General features: G+C 35.4%; 1 protein-coding gene across 1 annotated transcript; it reads right to left on the bottom strand.

The window, feature by feature from the left end:
• Positions 1–3,127: 3,127 nt before the first annotated feature.
• lhx6a (LIM homeobox 6a) lies at positions 3,128–16,244 on the bottom strand. Its single transcript, XM_067395662.1, has 9 exons — positions 16,167–16,244; positions 15,483–15,554; positions 14,852–15,034; positions 12,950–13,071; positions 6,860–7,080; positions 6,674–6,774; positions 4,578–4,673; positions 4,307–4,481; positions 3,128–3,266 (listed from the first exon to the last, which is right to left on the bottom strand). The coding sequence occupies exons 1-9, from the start codon at positions 16,242–16,244 to the stop codon at positions 3,187–3,189; spliced, it is 1,128 nt and encodes a 375-aa protein (XP_067251763.1). The 3' UTR covers positions 3,128–3,186.
• Positions 16,245–18,028: the final 1,784 nt, after the last annotated feature.

Raw genomic sequence — 18,028 nt, 5'->3', positions numbered from 1 at the left:
AAAATCGTGTTTTCCAAGATAATAGTGGGGTTTGGGTACAAACTCAAGTAAGAAATGTTACATCATTGCTGTATTCTGTCTATCGGTATACGATACACTAACATTCAACAGCTGAATACAGCTCAGTCTTCTGTTGATGTAAATGAGTCAGATTCTTGCTCAGCTTGAAAGAAATGAGATGCAAAGTTTTCTGCACTTAAAAAAGTGTGTGTGCTTGAGTGCAGAGAGAAAAGGTTAGTCAAAGATTACGTCTCAGCGTGTCTTTTGAAAGAGAACACGGGATACGAGATCAATCCTGTGTTGTGGCCTGACAGGGAATTCCTGTATGTGATGCTGATGGAATCAGTGATGGAGTCATTACTGCACACACTGACCCGTGAAGGGTCTGCCAGCTCCTCCATCAGCCTGTGATTGCTTCCTGCTACACTCGTGCACACAGGCCCATGCATTTATACCACAGTCAGAAATTAACCAGGTCTCAGGGCAAAAAAAAAAAAAAAACACTGAAAATGACCAAAACAATCCAGATATATATGTTTAAATTATCTGTTATCTGTCATTTTCATACATGTCATAATATCAGTAGCAGTCAGATATAAAATCTGCGTTTCATGTTATAAAAGAGTAATTCTTCTCTTTTATGACAAAATACTGTGCTGGTATCAGATGGTAATACCATGGTACTGAATGAAACATATATATTCAAGAAATATCATCAAAGCTAGCACAAGTAAAAAACAATGTTTTTATTAGTCAAGAAAACGTGGTATTGTATTTTAATACAACAGATGTTCTGATTGAAAATGTAGATTAATTTGTTAAATTAAAATATTTGCCATAAATGGTTGACACACTGTCTGATGTTTGTCCTTATGTCTTATAGTTTGAAATGCCTAAAAGTTCATAACATTATATAATATATATATATATATATATATATATATATATATATATATATATATATATATATATATATGGTTGACATGCTGTCTGGTGTTTGTCCTTATGTCTTAAAGTTAAAAAAATGACATATACAGTCAAACCAAAATTTATTCAGACACCTTGAACATTTCATTCATTAATACAGTTTATTCACTATAGTTAAAACAAATTGTTATAAAATATGACAAGAACTCAGAGTTAAACTGTGTCAGAAAAAATGAATCTTAATTATGTCAGATAACACTTTGGCAAAACATAGTCAGGTCAAAGTGTCTGAATAATTTTTGGTTCCAAATTTTTATCAATTTTACTGGTAGTCCACTGTATGAAGAATTTTTGGGTATAATAATCTCACAGTTTACTTTATTTTGCTATCCTCACTTACATAAATTAACTATAGTGTCCTGCACCCACTAGTAAAAATATATCAAAAATATCAAAAATGCCTGAATATTTTTTGGTTTGACAGTATATATATATATATATATATATATATATATATATATATATATATATATATATATATATATATATATGAGAGTGAGAGAGACAATAAATAAAAGGATAGATTTCAATATAGGATAGAAAAAATCTATTAATCTAATTTACAGGAGCAATTACGCTATTTTTAAGCTTTTAAATTCATTTATTTAAAAAAAAAAAAAACATTTATGATGCACAGCCATAGAAATAGTTCATTATTTTATTTTTTTATTATTTCTTTTTTACAAAACAGACATGTGGAAGTGGGGAAAAGTGCTTACAGGCTACCTGTCATAATAAATACAAGAATGTAGAGGCCTTGTCCCCCATTCAGAACACAAGAATGTATTTCTCAAATTTAAGTTACAATTTCAGACTTTTCCCCCGGTTTCAGACCTGTACACAGCTCCTAACTCCTAACACTCCCGCTCTCTGGTCACAGCTGAGGCATATACGGCACACATGTATGAAGAAAACAATGAAACACAGACACATTTGTCTCAGGACACTGCTTAAATAAAAATACATTACATGTACATTTTTCTTTACATGTAGCTATCTTTACATTTTACTCAAGTGCTCTTTCAGTCTCAGTCTTCTCCTTCCTTTCTGTCTTTTGCACAAAATATTGTTGTTTGTCATTGAAAATCCCTTCTTGATCCTCATGTTTGACATTTTCTTTCTCTCTTTTTAGTAAAAATGTTGAGAGCACTGTTTTCAATTTGAAATAATCTCACACTAAGATCAACGTTATTTGTAGTTTATGATTGCATGTAAACTGATATGACAACAGTTATTGCAATGCAGTTTTGAAAATAATACAATTAGGGAAGGTTTAGACGTCCTTAGGACCTAAAAATTAAACAGACTATAGAAATTATTATTTAACGTGCCACTTGGATCTAAAATGAAACAGTCTAACAATCAGTTTCTAACAAACTATCTGTTTTAAAAACAAGATGTCGGCAATTATAATTAGCAGTTATTTATACAATTAAATTATGGACTTAAGATTTAAGATCAATATTATTATTTATAAAATGAAATCTGCGGAAAAATCAGCCTTGCTGGCTTTTTAGGTCCCAGAAAACACGGATGCTTTGCATATGGGTGTAAGAACAAGACAGCAAGCAAAGTAAACTTAAGTTCTTTTAAGAAGCATAAATTCATTTCACTGGCTTAGTACAACTTCCATGTTCAATCATGGCATGTTTCGGTGAGGAAAAAGAGATAAAATATGTCTTACCACCTGGTCCTATGCCACTTATTTCCCATCCACATCTCTTGTGCTTTTCCCTTTTTCAACCTAAATGTTTAACACTGATGCTGGTAACTTTACATTCCTTTTGTTTGCATTCAGAGTCTCCAAACGCTGAACAAGAGTCAGACGAGAATTATCAGGAGAAGGGCCAAACCAAGAGCGCTAGTCTGTTACAGTGTGTGCTCGAGTCTTTTTTTTTTTTTTTTTTTTTATGTCCAGAAGCCTAGATCCTGGTCTTGGTGACGCAAGTCCTTAATTCACAGGTCACAGATGCGGCTTCCCTTAACCATGTGTGACTAGATGCAGGTGAGTAAAATCCTGTCCAGCGGAACCAGTGAGGAAACAGTCTCTCTCCTTGTGAGTTCAGAGGTCAAGAGCAAGTGGGACCGTGACCTTCTCCTTCAGCCAGATCCGACCTGTGGGGTCGGGGCAGGAGTGATTGGAAGTTTGGAGCAGGAGGTCAGGGCGAAGGGGTCAGGGGTCAGTGCGAGGTGGGGGCGTTAGCGGCTGAGAGGGAGCTGCGGCAACGCCATGGCCTGATGAGGGAGGCTCTGTGTAGTGAGCACCGAGAACGGATGACCTGCCAAACCAAAACAATATAAACAGATACTAATATTAATCTCTATCTATAGTGATCTCTAAATATCTTCATGTCTGAGAACACAATAGTTTAAAAAGCCACCAATTTAGTTACCATTCAATACCATTCAAAAGTTTGGAATAAGATTTTTTAATGTTTTTGAAAGAAGTCTATGCTCATCTAGGTTGCATTTATTTGATACAGTAAAAACAGTTATGTTTTGAAATATTATTACAATTTAAAATAACTGTTTTCTTTTGTAATATATTTTAAAATGTGATTTATTCCTCTGATGTAAAGCTGAATTTTCAGCATCATTACTCCAGTCTTTAGTGTCGCATGATCCTTCAGAAATCATTCTAATATGCTGATTTGATGTTCAAGAACATTTTATTTTATTAATATCAATGTTAAACTCAATTGAGCTGCATAATTTTATTGAAACTGTGATACATTATCATTCGAAAGTTTGAGTTAAGATTCTTAAACTATTAATACTTTTCAGCAAATATGCATTAAATTGATCAAAAGTGACAGTAAATACATTTATGATGTTACAACATATTTCTGTCAAATAAATGTTGTTCATTTAAACTTTTTATTCATCAAAGAATCATGAAAACATACAGTACACAATATTAAGTTTTCAAAACTGATAATAATAATAAAAGGCATTATTAATAATTGAGCACCAATAAGAATTGACAATAAGTGAGTAGCAAATCAGCATATTAGAATGATTTCTGAAGGATCATGTGACACTGAAGACTGGAGTAATGATGCTGAAAATTCAGCTTTGAACACAGGAATAAATTATAGTTTAAAATGTTTAAATAGATCGAAATTAAATTGATCAAATGAATCCAGACTTGGTATATATATATATATATATATATATATATATATATATATATATATATATATATATATATTTATAAATATATATATATATATATATATATATATATATGTATATATATACAGTAAATTTTTTCTCTCTCTTATGCTTTAATAACAGTAGTACTCGAGGAAACCCTTACTTTCGATGTACCCATGCAGGGCCACCATGCGCGCTCTCTCAGGACTGCCGAAAGGGGAGTAATGCAGCTCGTCGGGCAGCGAGGGGGGCATGCGGGCCTGCGGGTGAGCTTGAGGTGGGCCGCTGTGCTGTGGAGTGTGCTTTTTATGTCTCGCTCTGCAGTTTTGAAACCAAACCTATGAAAATACAACCAATTGTTAAGACAAGCTATCTCTATTTACTGAATTTAAATGGATTAAGCATTAAGTGGGGCAATATGAGAGTTTGATCACCTGTATGACTCGTCTACTCAATCCTGTCATGTCCGCCAACTTCTGCAGGGTCTGAGCGTCAGGGTTGTTGTCCTGTGCAAACTGCGCCTGCATTACCTGTGCATGAAACAAGTGTCATATTAACATTATAAAATACAAAAAAAATTAAATAATTACAATTAATACAAATAATCCATACTATATACTGTACATACTATACATATATACACACACACACATACACATACATCTAGTAGACTAAAAAAATCTGTAAAAACAGTAATATTGATGTTATTACAATTTAAAATAACGGTTTTCTATTGCAATATATTTTATGTATAAAATGTTATTTATTCCTATGATCAAAGCTGAATTTTCAGCATCATTACTCCAGTCTTCAGTGTCACATGATCCTTCAGAAATCATTCTAATATGCTGATTTGCTGCTCAAGAATTACCAATGTTGAAAACCGTGATACTTTTTTTTTTCCCCAGGGGGAAAAAAACCTAGCACAAACTTTTAAATGGTAGTGTATTAAGCTTTCTTTAAGAAAAATGAAGCAACATAACTTCAATATTGATAATAATAAACAGAAAGGTTTCCTTGATCATCAAATCAGCATGTTAGAATGATTTCTGAAGGATCATGTGACACTGAAGACTGGAGTAATGATGCTGAAAATTCAGCTTTGAACACAGAAATAAATTACATTTTAAAATATATTATAATAGAAAACTTCATAAAAAAATTATATAATATTTCCACAGTAATACTGTTTTTTATTTAGTTTTTTACTGTATTTTTGATCAAATGAATGCAGCTTTGGTGAGCATAACAGACTTCTTTCAAAAATATTTTAAAAATCATCATTTTTCCATTCCAAACTTTCTGTAATGAGTATTTACATTAACACTAGCACTACCGGAATTCCATAACTACTAGAACTGCCAATAGCGGTCATTTTGACTGTTCATACCAGACAGCAGTGAATGTCATTTTTTTCATGTTATATTTACTTCAAAGCTTCTATGGTCATGTTTAATGAAAAATGTGGGGTAATTTAAGCATACATAATATAATATGTTCGTGATATTATTGTGTAAGAGCTACTAGACCTCCCACAAAAGTGCATGCCGCAATTTGCTTTCTGCAATTTGCATCCGGCAAGCTGGAGATCAAAGTTTTTCACCGCAGTTAAAATGTTGTTTTTGAAAGTCAAAATGTCAACAAATATAAAATGAAGCAGAATATTTCGTTAGATAAAAACATATTGTGAATTTTGGAAATGATTACATCTGTCTTTATTCAATACATTTTGACTTTTGGAGTTTACAATGCTTTAGCATTATCGGAAATGTTTGGACCACACGAATCGGAAACAATTTTATGCAGCCTCTAATGAAATCTAGAATGAATAAATAGTTCTGTTATATTAGGACTCAGAACCTCAGAATCAGTGTCAGACGAACTGTCAAGAGACATCGCTCTCTGCTCCTCCATCAGACTCTGCATCATCAATGTTCTCAAGCAAGGATAAAACCTCAGTGACAGTCATTTTCTTTCTTGTTGCCATTTTGACGGTAAAGCTAAGTTTTAGCTTATCAAAAGCATACAAAACTGCCAGAGAAAGGTTGCTAGGCAACAGCTAAGCACATCTTTAACGGCGGAAAAAAGCGTTGAGGAGATACAACGCCTGCAATATGTGCGGTCAAATTGACCGCTATGGCCATTCAAGGTAGAAATACTCAGAACTCTTTTGTGTTTTGAAATTTTAATAAAATAACAATGTTAAAATAAAATTTACATTAATTTAAGAAAAGTCATGGAACTGTAGTTATATGGGTTTTATTTCAACAAAGTTATTACATTGCAAATCTTTAAAACGGTCAAAATGACTGCCTTGGTAGTTCTAGTGTTAATATCATAGTATTGGTTGCTTGCTGATAGTGCCATGTGAAAGGTAAAATGCTGCTCCATGTGCGTTTATCTTGAAAGCTTTGTAAACATCGAATGGAACTGAAAAATGAATTCATATTGGACAAAAGCAAAACCAAAAAAGGCACTTTGCGCCCTCATTCCAGATATTTACATGCCATTGTGTGTTTGATAATCTTACCTGCAGTTGTTCCGCAGTGAAGGACGTTCGTGCTCTTTTGGCCGGTTTTGGTTGACTATCCTGTTCTGACGGCACCGCCCCCTCCAGAGTGAGTCCGCTTCCTGCATGAAAACCCGGTAAAAAGTGGTTAGGAAATCTTTACAGATCATCGATACTTAAAGTGTAATGCCTCCAAAACACACGCACCACTCTCAGCAGCCCGTTTCAGGTTATCCACCATCGTGTCGTAATGAATCCGACAAAGAACTTTCTCCTCCACCAGCCCAAACTCCTCGCCTGTGGACAGCTGACGTTTGCAGGAGAAGCAGGCAAAGCAGGCCAGATGGTAGGCATTGCCCCTGGCTCGCCGTACCCAGTCGCTGGCGTAGATCTGCCGGCCACAGCGGGCACACTTTGTACCAAACCTACTGTGAGACAGAGAAGAGCTTGGGCATCAACACTCATTCCGAAAAAAACAAAACATTTATACATGTGCTTATTATTACTGTCTAAATTATGCTGCGTGTTTGGAATTCATAGTGTAATGGTATAACATGTACTTCAGTTTAACAGTTAAGCGGGTATTTTTTTTCTCTCCACAGAAAGATCTCGCCAGCAGAAGACAGAATACAGATAGGCTGAACCGTGTCCAAAAGATAACCACTAAACGTGTCAGACACGGCTGTAAAACTCTCAGCGCAAACAAACCACTAGTAATACTCTGAGCTGCAGGTCGACAGGAAATGTCTGCTGATAAACTGTTCTGATAGGATCCATAAACTCTTGATTTTATCCAACAAAGTGTGTAATGCATGTAAGACATCTATTTTTAAACCACCTCCACTTTTTCTTTTGTGTGAAGGACTTCAATTATAATGTATTGACATATCCAAATATTACACTTATAACACTGATGTTTAGGTTCAGTAATTTCACTTTAATGGCAATTAATAGGTCATTTTCATTGCCATTAATGAGAAATTGCTGAACGTAAACATACAAGCTTGATAAAAATGCTCATTTTAGAAGAAAATGTCAGATGGCACTTAGAGGCTTTTGCATCTGAAGTCTTCATATATATATATATATATATATATATATATATTATAATGTTTTAGTTTTATATATATATATATATATATATATATATATATATATATATATTATAATGTTTTAGTTTTATATATATATATATATATATATATATATATATATATATATATATATATATATATATATATATATTATAATGTTTTAGTTTTATATATATATATATATATATATATATATATATATATATATATATCAGTTGATTTTACAGTAATTATCAGGCTTTTTCTGCAATATATTGTCAAACTGCTTAAATGTACACAATTCAAACTTGTTTTTTTTCTGTTTTTTTTTATTTTTATTATTAACTAGATTTTTTAATAAATGTAAGATTATTTATTTATTTATTCATTCATTCATTCATTCTACCATTGACTGGCATTGCCAGAATAACTGCCTCAAACCGACATGTCATTGAAATTTGGTTTCGATTGGTTCTCCTTTTTTTTTTTTGCATTTATTTGCATACCACATAGTAATTAGTCTTTTCTTTCTCGCATCTGTATAATTATTTCTAATTATATAATACACTGCAAAGTTATGTGTTGATTTTCCTGCAGAAATGGAGTTAAGATGTTATTGATGTAACTGCTGACGTTACATGTTAATCATCACATTCTCAGCCAACTGTGATTTATAAACAACTACACATTCCATATTTAATTTAGCACTGCCATTTTCAGCAGCCGTGTTGCTTACAGCACCTCTTCTGTTATTCTGTGATCAACAGGACTTGATAAACAACCCTGCGGCGATACAAACCAACAGCAAGTACACTGAGCCTGCTATATAATGAAGTGATATTTTGACTGGACGGGGCTGACCATGCCGTGTGTTTTTGACCCAGACATCACATTTGGGTGACCAAAGAGAGGGTTCCGGTGTTGAGAGGACTAGGAGAGACTAATGCTCTGCAGATGGCCAGTCGCGGCCCTTTCTTGGCCTGAATTTGAGCCCCCCTCCACCACCACACCTCTGTCATTGGGAGCTCTTGTGTAAACAAAGTGTCATACACAACCTCCTCTGACTGCGAAGAAACACGGGATATCAAGATAGCCATGTTTCCCTCGTATACGCTACTGAAGAATGATGACACCGGCCCCGAAGCCCTGCAGCGGGGCCCTCGGGGGGTTCATCCACTGGAAATGACATCATAGCCCACCAGGGAGCCCCACTGGGCTCAACAAACCAGGAAACTTGTGTGCATGTATAATAATTTGTTTCTGCCAATCAGCACTTGAGCAGGATGAGCCAAGAAGCAAAAACAAACCCGAATCAAAAAATATTTACAGTCCACTTATGTGCAAAGTATCAATACATAAAACACGCCTCACGTATTAATGCCTGCAAAAAGCATGCAAAGGGCTTTCTGTGTACACTGCACACTATATTCTGACAGCATCATTCCAGACAAAGAATACAACGTTTGAGTAATGATGCATTTCAGACGTGTGTTTAGAGGAGAAACATTGTGGAACGGAGCCGTAATCCGTCATGGCAGTTCATTTACCGCAAAGCCTTTCAGAAAAGCCATAAAGATCTTAAGGGGGTTTTGTTTTTGTTCAGATCTGCCGCACGTCTGATTGTGCGTTGTTGTGCTTATACTGGATTTATTTCTGTCCTGCATATCATAACTCGCCAGGGAAAATTCCTACAGCCGCAAAGCGTTTCCCTCAGTTCTGAAGAAATTCACCTTTGGCTGGAAAAGAGAAGCTTGTGGAAGTACAAATTCAGTTGATTAAATTTGATATAGTCTTGGAGTATTATAATCTCCCTCTCAGAGACTGCTGAGACTTATTAGTGATGTTTGCTACGGCAAGCATCGCTATTACTGTTGCTCATGGTGGGTTTTTTTAAACCCTAACCCATGAGATTTAAATTTGGTGTAACTCATCCCATCCCACAGTTTGTGCTACGGCCATAAATGATACCGCAAATCTTGCGACTTGTTGAGGTGTGCTCCATTCCTTAATGGTGATTAATTGTATGAGAAAAATAGTAGTCTTAAGTCAAAGGAGGGACTCAACCATGTCTAGAGACTAGGATATAGACTTGCACTGCATCTGAATGTGCCTACTTCCATATTAAACAAAAAAAAAAAAAAAGAGTAGTATTTCCAAATTCATAGTATTCGAAAAACAGTAAGTGAAATGTAGCCGGATCAACTACTACTTTCGGCGAGATTCTGAAGTGTGCACGATGGACACTTTTCCTATCCCATGAGGCTACAACTGACGTCGTAAGTCACATGACTATGACAACATGGTAGATATCTGCAAACTTCATTCATACTACTCACACAGAGAACAAACTTTTCACACAGCTTTTCACAGCATTGGATGTTTGGTTGCTAACTCTTACAACCTAGCAACACCTTAGCACCCATTCACAGCTAATGATTTAGCAAACTTTCTGGCCAGAAAATATCTTTCTCTTGATTTTTTTTATTCTCAAATATGTGGGAGCCTTTATTTTGATATATTATCTCTCTTAACTAGAAAAAAAAATGAAATAAGTAATTTCAGTCACTCATATAATTTCCACCAAGTTACACAAGCTTTGTTTACTTCTGTTTGCATTTAAACACAAGGAGTCTTGCACACGCATATGGCCATTACAGTACGTCATCTCCTCCAAATCTAGCGATCTCCGCTCCGCACAAACCCACTCGGGTTACCGCCTTACTCCATCACCCTGTCCTTATCCCTTGGTTCCTCTGATTAACAGCCTCCTCTGACTTCCTGTGTGGCCTGATGCTCGTGCCTTTGTGGCTGTTTCCCTTTAGTGTAGGTACAGTCTCCGCTCTGACCCTTACCGCCAAATATACCCCCACCCCACGGCACACAGAGCAAACCCACTTTGATTTCCTGTAATTACACTCTATTAGAGCAGCTGTCAATCTGGCCCAGATGAGAGACTAACACAAATGAAACATATCTCCTTGTGTTTTGGTTTCCTTTCTTGAAAGAAATCAATGGAGATCCTTTTCCCTTCAAGCATATGATGGCTGTCCTCTAATGGTGTTGTGCAGCACCAGCGAAACAATCCAGCTGCCAAAGAACAAACATGGCATTGCATTTATGAACCTGTGCTAAAGGTACACAAACGATTCATATTATTGATTCATACAATAATTTGACTGCATGACATAATCTTAAAAAAAAACATACTGCAGGATAAGACCCTTTACAGATACATTTCTTGGAGCTAAATGCACAGTTTCAAGCAAGGGGTTATGATCTTGACTTCTTTATATGAAAGATATAATTGGGTTCAAAGGCTCAAACAGACTAAAAAAGGGTTAAAATGGCTCATAGGCATACCAAAAACACTTCTGTTTGCAGAGGACTTGCTAAGAGGGATGTTTCAGTGCCAACGGAGAAAAACATACATTCAGTCTACTTCAGATCACTGATCTCGACTCCACAAGCTTGGAGCTATTACTGTCTCTTTTACTAGGCAAACGTGAATACATTGCAGAGTCAGCCACTATTCTGCTGCCGGGTTCCTGCAGTGTGATTCCATGTCAGAAAAATGTATACACCATCCTGATTAACTTGCATAATTAGGGGGGGGAAAAAGCTGAGGCTGTATTTTGTTATGCAGAGACCAACATAAACCAATATGGTTGCTGTTTTGACAACAACAAAAAAAAAAATTAGAACAATATGAAATCTAAATAAAATACTGTTTGAAGGCAATGTACATAGATATTAAATATTAAATAAATATTACAAGCTACAAATCACATGAAAATCACACTTCAAGTTTCAAGGTCAATTAGAAGAAATGTGAATATCTTTGGCATATTTATAATATTTAATGCTAAAAAAAATAAATACACATTTAAATCACTTGGAAGCCTTTGCAAAACCCTCGTCTATTTCATTTAACAGTCGTCAGTGAGTTTTTCTCAAAGCATTCCTCTCATTTCAGATTTCTATTGTACTAAACCACAACTCGCCATCTTCAGAATATGGTTTCATCCTGAATAAGATCTACAACATACAATAATCCCCTTTTGTGGCAGGCTCTCTTGCATTCATACATCCTCTGTGGCAAAGTTTCCTCTTGAAATCTCTCATGTATAAACAGCTCCACCAACCACTGTGAGATCCTGACGCCCGAGACTCAACTGAACCGTTGTTGCTCAGTGAAGATCAAGACATTGATTCACCATCTTGTGGAGCATCTCTTCAGATTATTGGCCTTAACGTAGAAAACAAACCCTCTCCTGCAGCATTGACTTTAAAGGGGCCAGTCATTCACATTGACGGGCAATAAGCAGGGAAGGCTGGCCAATATCATACTGCCATTCACAGGCCTTGCTGAGTGCTCTGCAATCATGCCATATCGCAGCCCTTGTACCCTCAATGCTATTTCACAGCTTCCCTGTCGGATTTCCCTCACTCCATGCCTTCCCATGAGCATATTACTGGATCTCAACCAGAGCTTGATACTTTTGAGATCTTGAATTCTTTAACTTGTGTTTGATTTCTGACACTATTCAACTGCATTCAAGGGAATAGTGGCAAATTTAACTCAACTAATAATCAAGTAATCAAGTACTATTTAGACCTCTCATTATATTACTATTGGCATCATCTCCTTTTGTTGACCTTTTTTTTTTTCATAATCGCACAAAATGTGCTTCATGTGATAGCATCTAAATTAACTGGTCAAAAATATTATTTTATATTGAATCAGAAACATCAACTGAATTATTTTCAGCTGTAAAATATTTACTTACAATAAGCCACAACGTTATTTTGACCACAGATTAAATTATTTTATTAAACGGAAGACAAGTAGCCTGTGGAATCTCTTACTGATGAATAAATTTGCTATACAAACGAAATACTTCAAATAAGTCGATTGTCGTGAATAATTATGATGTTATGATTTTAAATTGTTAACGTAAATGAAGTCTTTAACACTCACTTCGTCACTACACAATTCAACTCAATTATAAACCGCGTCTTGTGTAAATATATGCAGCCTTCTGTTGTGGTAAGAATTAGATCGATACTTTTTTTATTAGCGTAAGGACATCTTATTTTTAGCATTAAACCATAACACGCTACACTCACGCAACACATTTTCAACCATAAAATATAGTTACGCGGTAGGCTCGTTTATGCGCACACCTGATATTTTTGAGGACAGAAAGTGAAAAACTTACCCTACCTGAAATAATCCATTTTACAGAAGATTTCCTTATTTTTAATGTAGCAGCTGCTGTGTTGACGTAGTGAAGTCCTGCAAACGGAACATTCCAGACACCTCACGTGCCAGATCAGATTATTAACCTGTAACAAACAGAAGGGCGAAAATGAAAATACAACAACAATAATTATAATAATAATTTAATTTAATGAAAATATTATATTGCTTTTAAAATGCTACATTTATGCACAGTGGTACTTGTAGCCTATTTTTTTTTTATTTTTTGTATTAATTATTTTTATTTTATTTTTTTGCATTTCGTAAAAATCGTATTTTAAAATGAATGTCAACGTGCATCAAAATTATTAGGTCGAAACTAACACGTGACTTATTTGAACAATCCCAAAATCACACAAAATATTCAATAAAATGTTTTGTTTATAATTAAAGTTGTAATTTAAACTGTTTCTGTAATTTCCTTAGAATTGCGTTGCATACAAAATTGTTTAATATAGATGTATATGAACGCATGTTAAGTAGCATATTTTGTTGAATTGCACGAGTAAATATATAATAATAATAATTTAATAATGTTAATGAAACCTGCGTCATATTTTGTCCAGAAATGTATATTAATATTTTAAACCTGATTATTGATATTTGAAACTAAAATGTGTGATTTTTAATGTTGTCTTTGGAACATTTAGGACACACGTGAGATGCATCTTAGACGGAAATGTTTATTTAAATATTCTGACGGAAAAAGAAGAAGTGTAAGGCTGGCGTTTGAAGGTTTTACTTGTGACACATTTTCAGACTCTTACACCTTAAGAGTTGAGCGAAAACTTACAAAAAAAGAGGTCTGAGATCGTTCATCCTGAGTCCAAACTGTAATAAACTCACACGGACTGTTTTATTAGTTTCCGCAAAAAAGCAAAACACAAGCAGATAGATCGCGCTCTAAAGATCCTCGCGCGCAACACACGCACTTCCTGAAAAACAAGCAGCCCGAGAGCACATGCACGCGAGCGGGGAGGACAACGATACTGTCAACATCTTCACTTAAAAAAAGGCTTTAGGCCTAAATGTTTGCAGCCAACTATTATTCGTAAAAAAAAAAAAAAAAATAGCAATCGAACTTTATAGATTATATAGATAGCCTGTAGATTAAAAAATATTCGCAGTATTTTTAACCATCACATTCTGCTGAAACTGACTAGTCTGCCTACTATTTATATAGGCTATGATGTATGTGCAATAATAATAATAATAATTTCAAATTAACCTCTTTTCCCCTTCACATTATTTTAACATGCTCCTCTGACCTAAGCAAAACACTGGCAGATATTACAGAAACTTTAACCAATCTGTTATATCAAAGTAGACGTGCATTGTTCAGAAACATATAGTTTACGTTTCTGCTTGTGATCAATTTGATCCCAGCAAAAAACACATTGTCACAGGCCTAACATTAAAAATAAATAAATTACGAGTCTCTTTGTAGGATATTTATCTATTTATATAACCAAACACAAGTATCCTCATATATAACCTAACATTTTTATTAAGGCGTTTGATCAAAATTCTGTTTAGTATCAGTTTTCATAAGATTACGAAAAAATCACAAATGTTAAAGTGTTTAGTCAATCATTGCATGCTATATTCTATCTATTCAATAGGCAGAAACGTATCAGTTCCCAAACATGAGGGTTAAAAATACAGACAATCATTAAAAAATGAATATAACCTAACGAAGGCAACACTTCTTCAGCCGACTAAATCACTCCAACCTGCATAATGTTGTTTGCAAAAGTTTTACAAAAGTCTGCCAGAGGCTCAAATCAAAACATAATATTATATCACAGTCAGTTCACTCTTCACATGAGACACGACACACACAAACGCACACACACGCCCTCGTACCTTGAGCAGATATCTGTCCAGGATCTCGAGACCGCAGCTCGCGCACACGTTCTTCCCGGTGGACGGCACGGAGGAGGCGGTGGACGTGGGCGAGCAGATGGACGGAGTTGAAGGCGGACTGGGCGAAGAGCGCGTGTCGTCTTTCTCCATATTAGATCTGTGAGATTCTCCGTCAGACTGTGACTGCAAGTGCGGCATTGAAAATAACGCAATAAATATGATGCATAATGTTATTTTGTTGACAGGAATATTCTGTGAAAAAATAATTCAACCCACTAAAACTGAAAAGGTAAAAAATTAAGTCACAGGCTCCAGTGATTTGCTGGCCTTTTTTCGAACATTTAGGCTAGTTAGAAAGAAACTGTTCAAACTAATTGAGTAAAGTCTGAAATGGTCGAGTAAACTTAAATAGCCTAATAATTATGAATATTTGCAGTCTACGAGGGAATTTATTGACATTTAATAAGCGCAAAAGTTATTTACTAAACTAAAATAATACAAGAATATAAAAAAATGCATTCTATCAGTACAGAGTTTTGTATTTTATCTGTAGGCCTTTTCTGCGAAAGCTCAACGCACCGATCTATAAGCAGAGACGCAATAAAGGAGCATTATCGCCCCGCGCGCTCACCATCGCGTGTCCGTGTTGTCCGTCCACGCAGCGCGATGCTCCCGGTGTGCTGTGCGAGTCTGGAGAGATCACCTACAACACAGTCAAGCCACAGTGCTCCATATCAGGCATGTTCCCTGCACTATATATGCGTCCAAAACAATAAAAACGCTTTTAACTGTGCATTGAGAGCCTCGCGACAAAAGCCCCTGTTTTAATGAAGCGATTTCAATTTGGATTGATTTTTTTTCCCCACACTTAACCCGTGCCTCTTCCCATAATCGTATTTCCACGCAATCCAGGGAGCTGAAAAAAAATAAACTACCTGCAATTACAAATAGCTTGAAATGCTCGCGATAAGAGGACCCCAGAGTGTCAATTTCAACTGCCAATCAGAGAAAGCAACGGGCCACCCAAAGAATTGCAAATTTGATTTTTAATGGCAGTAATTAAAATCTAATTTTTCCTCAGCAGACTTGGCATGTGAAGAGGATGGACCGCAAATCACACTATTCAGAATAGATCCTGATTCTCATGACATCACTTTAAGGTGAAGATGTTGCAGGCTGCAGGAGATGATACACAGGACTTTTTTAATAGCTGCTAGGCTACTTCTCCAGTGAAACCATCCTTATCTTTCCGTGCAGTTACATGGAAAAACAACATAACTGCATTATCGTGAATGAGATGCAATAAATGTCTTACCTGTTTTGAGGGAATTCCTTCGGATAGAAACTGATTTCCCTCTGATAGAGGGGCCAAAACCTCATTTTTCCAATACATTTGACGGCTTAACCTTCTCTTTAGATATAAATTGCTTCAAGCGTTTTTTTGTTTGTTTGTTTGTTAAATATTCCTTATCCCATGCGCCCTATCCGGTAAAATTCGGTCTAATATGAACCCTAATCGCCGTTTCTTCTTGTACAGTCAATCAATAACGACAATAACGATCAATAATCTCTTTAAAAACCGTGTAAAATAAGTCTCCACATTCGTGATAGGTCAGTAAACGGGTAGCAGACGCGCCGAGCGCGAGCGGTTCGTCGGGAAGCCTTATTTAAAACCGTTTGCAGGATATTTCCTACTTTTTCCCTCTTTTGGGATGCAGTTGCTTGAGTACAGGAAGTGGAGAAAATTGAGGGGCTGGCAGGTTTTGCTCCTGCTCTCCTCATAGGCAGTCAGAGCACAGCCTACCTTCTGAAAGTTTACAGATCAGAGGGGAGGGAAGAGATGTGGCCTGAGTATGTATCGACATTTTGTGATGCTGCTGAAACCTTGCATGATGTTTGGGCTTTAACTGTCTGACAAATTAGCGATTTAAAAATAATAAAAATAATAATAATAGGCTAAATAATAATAACAGGATGCTAAGTCAATATTTAACTGGTCTGTTATTGGTATCGATCGCATTATGATTTAATTACAAATATTTAAAACTGTTTGAAATTTAATAGTATAAGAATATTTCATGTTACATTTGATTCATAAATTGATACAGAATAAACATGATCTTCCAGTTTATAGAACATAAAATTTAGAAACCAAAAATTAATTACTTTTCCATTTTAAAAAAGTAGCCTAATTAAAAAATCATTATTTGAACAATTTTCTCTTTTAAACACCAGGCTGCTCCAAATTAATATTTTGGTCGTATTTGTTAATTGTAGCTATAGTTAAAATGTATTTACATTTTTTACTGATGCAGTTCATCTATTCGCGTACTGTCCAAACGTATCATTTTGATTATTTATATTATTGATTTTATTTGCAAAGAAGTCCACTCAAGCAACAGGGTGTCGTATCTGTCTTCTATGGCAACAAAATTGTGTTAATCGTTAAGCATATTTAAAAACCAAACTTTAGGCTACATAGCCAATCTAATCACCATATTTTGATGCAGTTGATTCTATCGCAAACTTTGCATTCACAATGCCATCTGCCATTGAATTGGTTTAAAATGGGCATGTGAGATAAAAATACCTTTACCAAGCCTGAAACAGTCATGCTGTTATTATGTGGGGGAGAAACAGAGAGGAAAATACATATCCATTCGATATTCAGGTAGAGCGGCGTAGACCTTTTCTCTTTTGCAACAGTTGAATTACGAGAACGAGACTGCTAAAATGAAGGGTTGCATGTAGAGATTATAAAGGAAGGCGTTCAGGTTCAATGGGGACAGCAGTTATAGAACTCACATAGTCTCTTTCATTTGAATTTATTGTTCTTCGAGGTTTGGAAATGAATAAGGATAAAAGAGGAATAATAGTGACCTTACGCACTTTAGTAATCACCATATCGACAGATTACACGGAGGAAACTTGCCTCGATGTGACCGATTTATTTTTATTCCACACAGGAATAATGGTGGTGTCGAAAATTAAATGAACCCAATAAATTAAGAATAAATAAATAATAGGCTATAATGAACAAATAAAACAAAAGAGAGCAGCATAAAATTGAATGGACAGGGGTCAAATTCGCGAGTACGCTAATGACGCGTGTTAATTCGAATTTAAAACCGGTTTTAATTAATCTAGAAAAATGATTTTAGGGTTAAATTGATAATG

The sequence above is a fragment of the Chanodichthys erythropterus genome, chromosome 10 (assembly GCF_024489055.1).
Source record: "Chanodichthys erythropterus isolate Z2021 chromosome 10, ASM2448905v1, whole genome shotgun sequence".
In the NCBI taxonomy this organism is placed as follows: domain Eukaryota; kingdom Metazoa; phylum Chordata; class Actinopteri; order Cypriniformes; family Xenocyprididae; genus Chanodichthys; species Chanodichthys erythropterus.
Note: the sequence above shows the minus strand (reverse complement) of the source record. Positions and strands in the feature narration are given on the sequence as shown.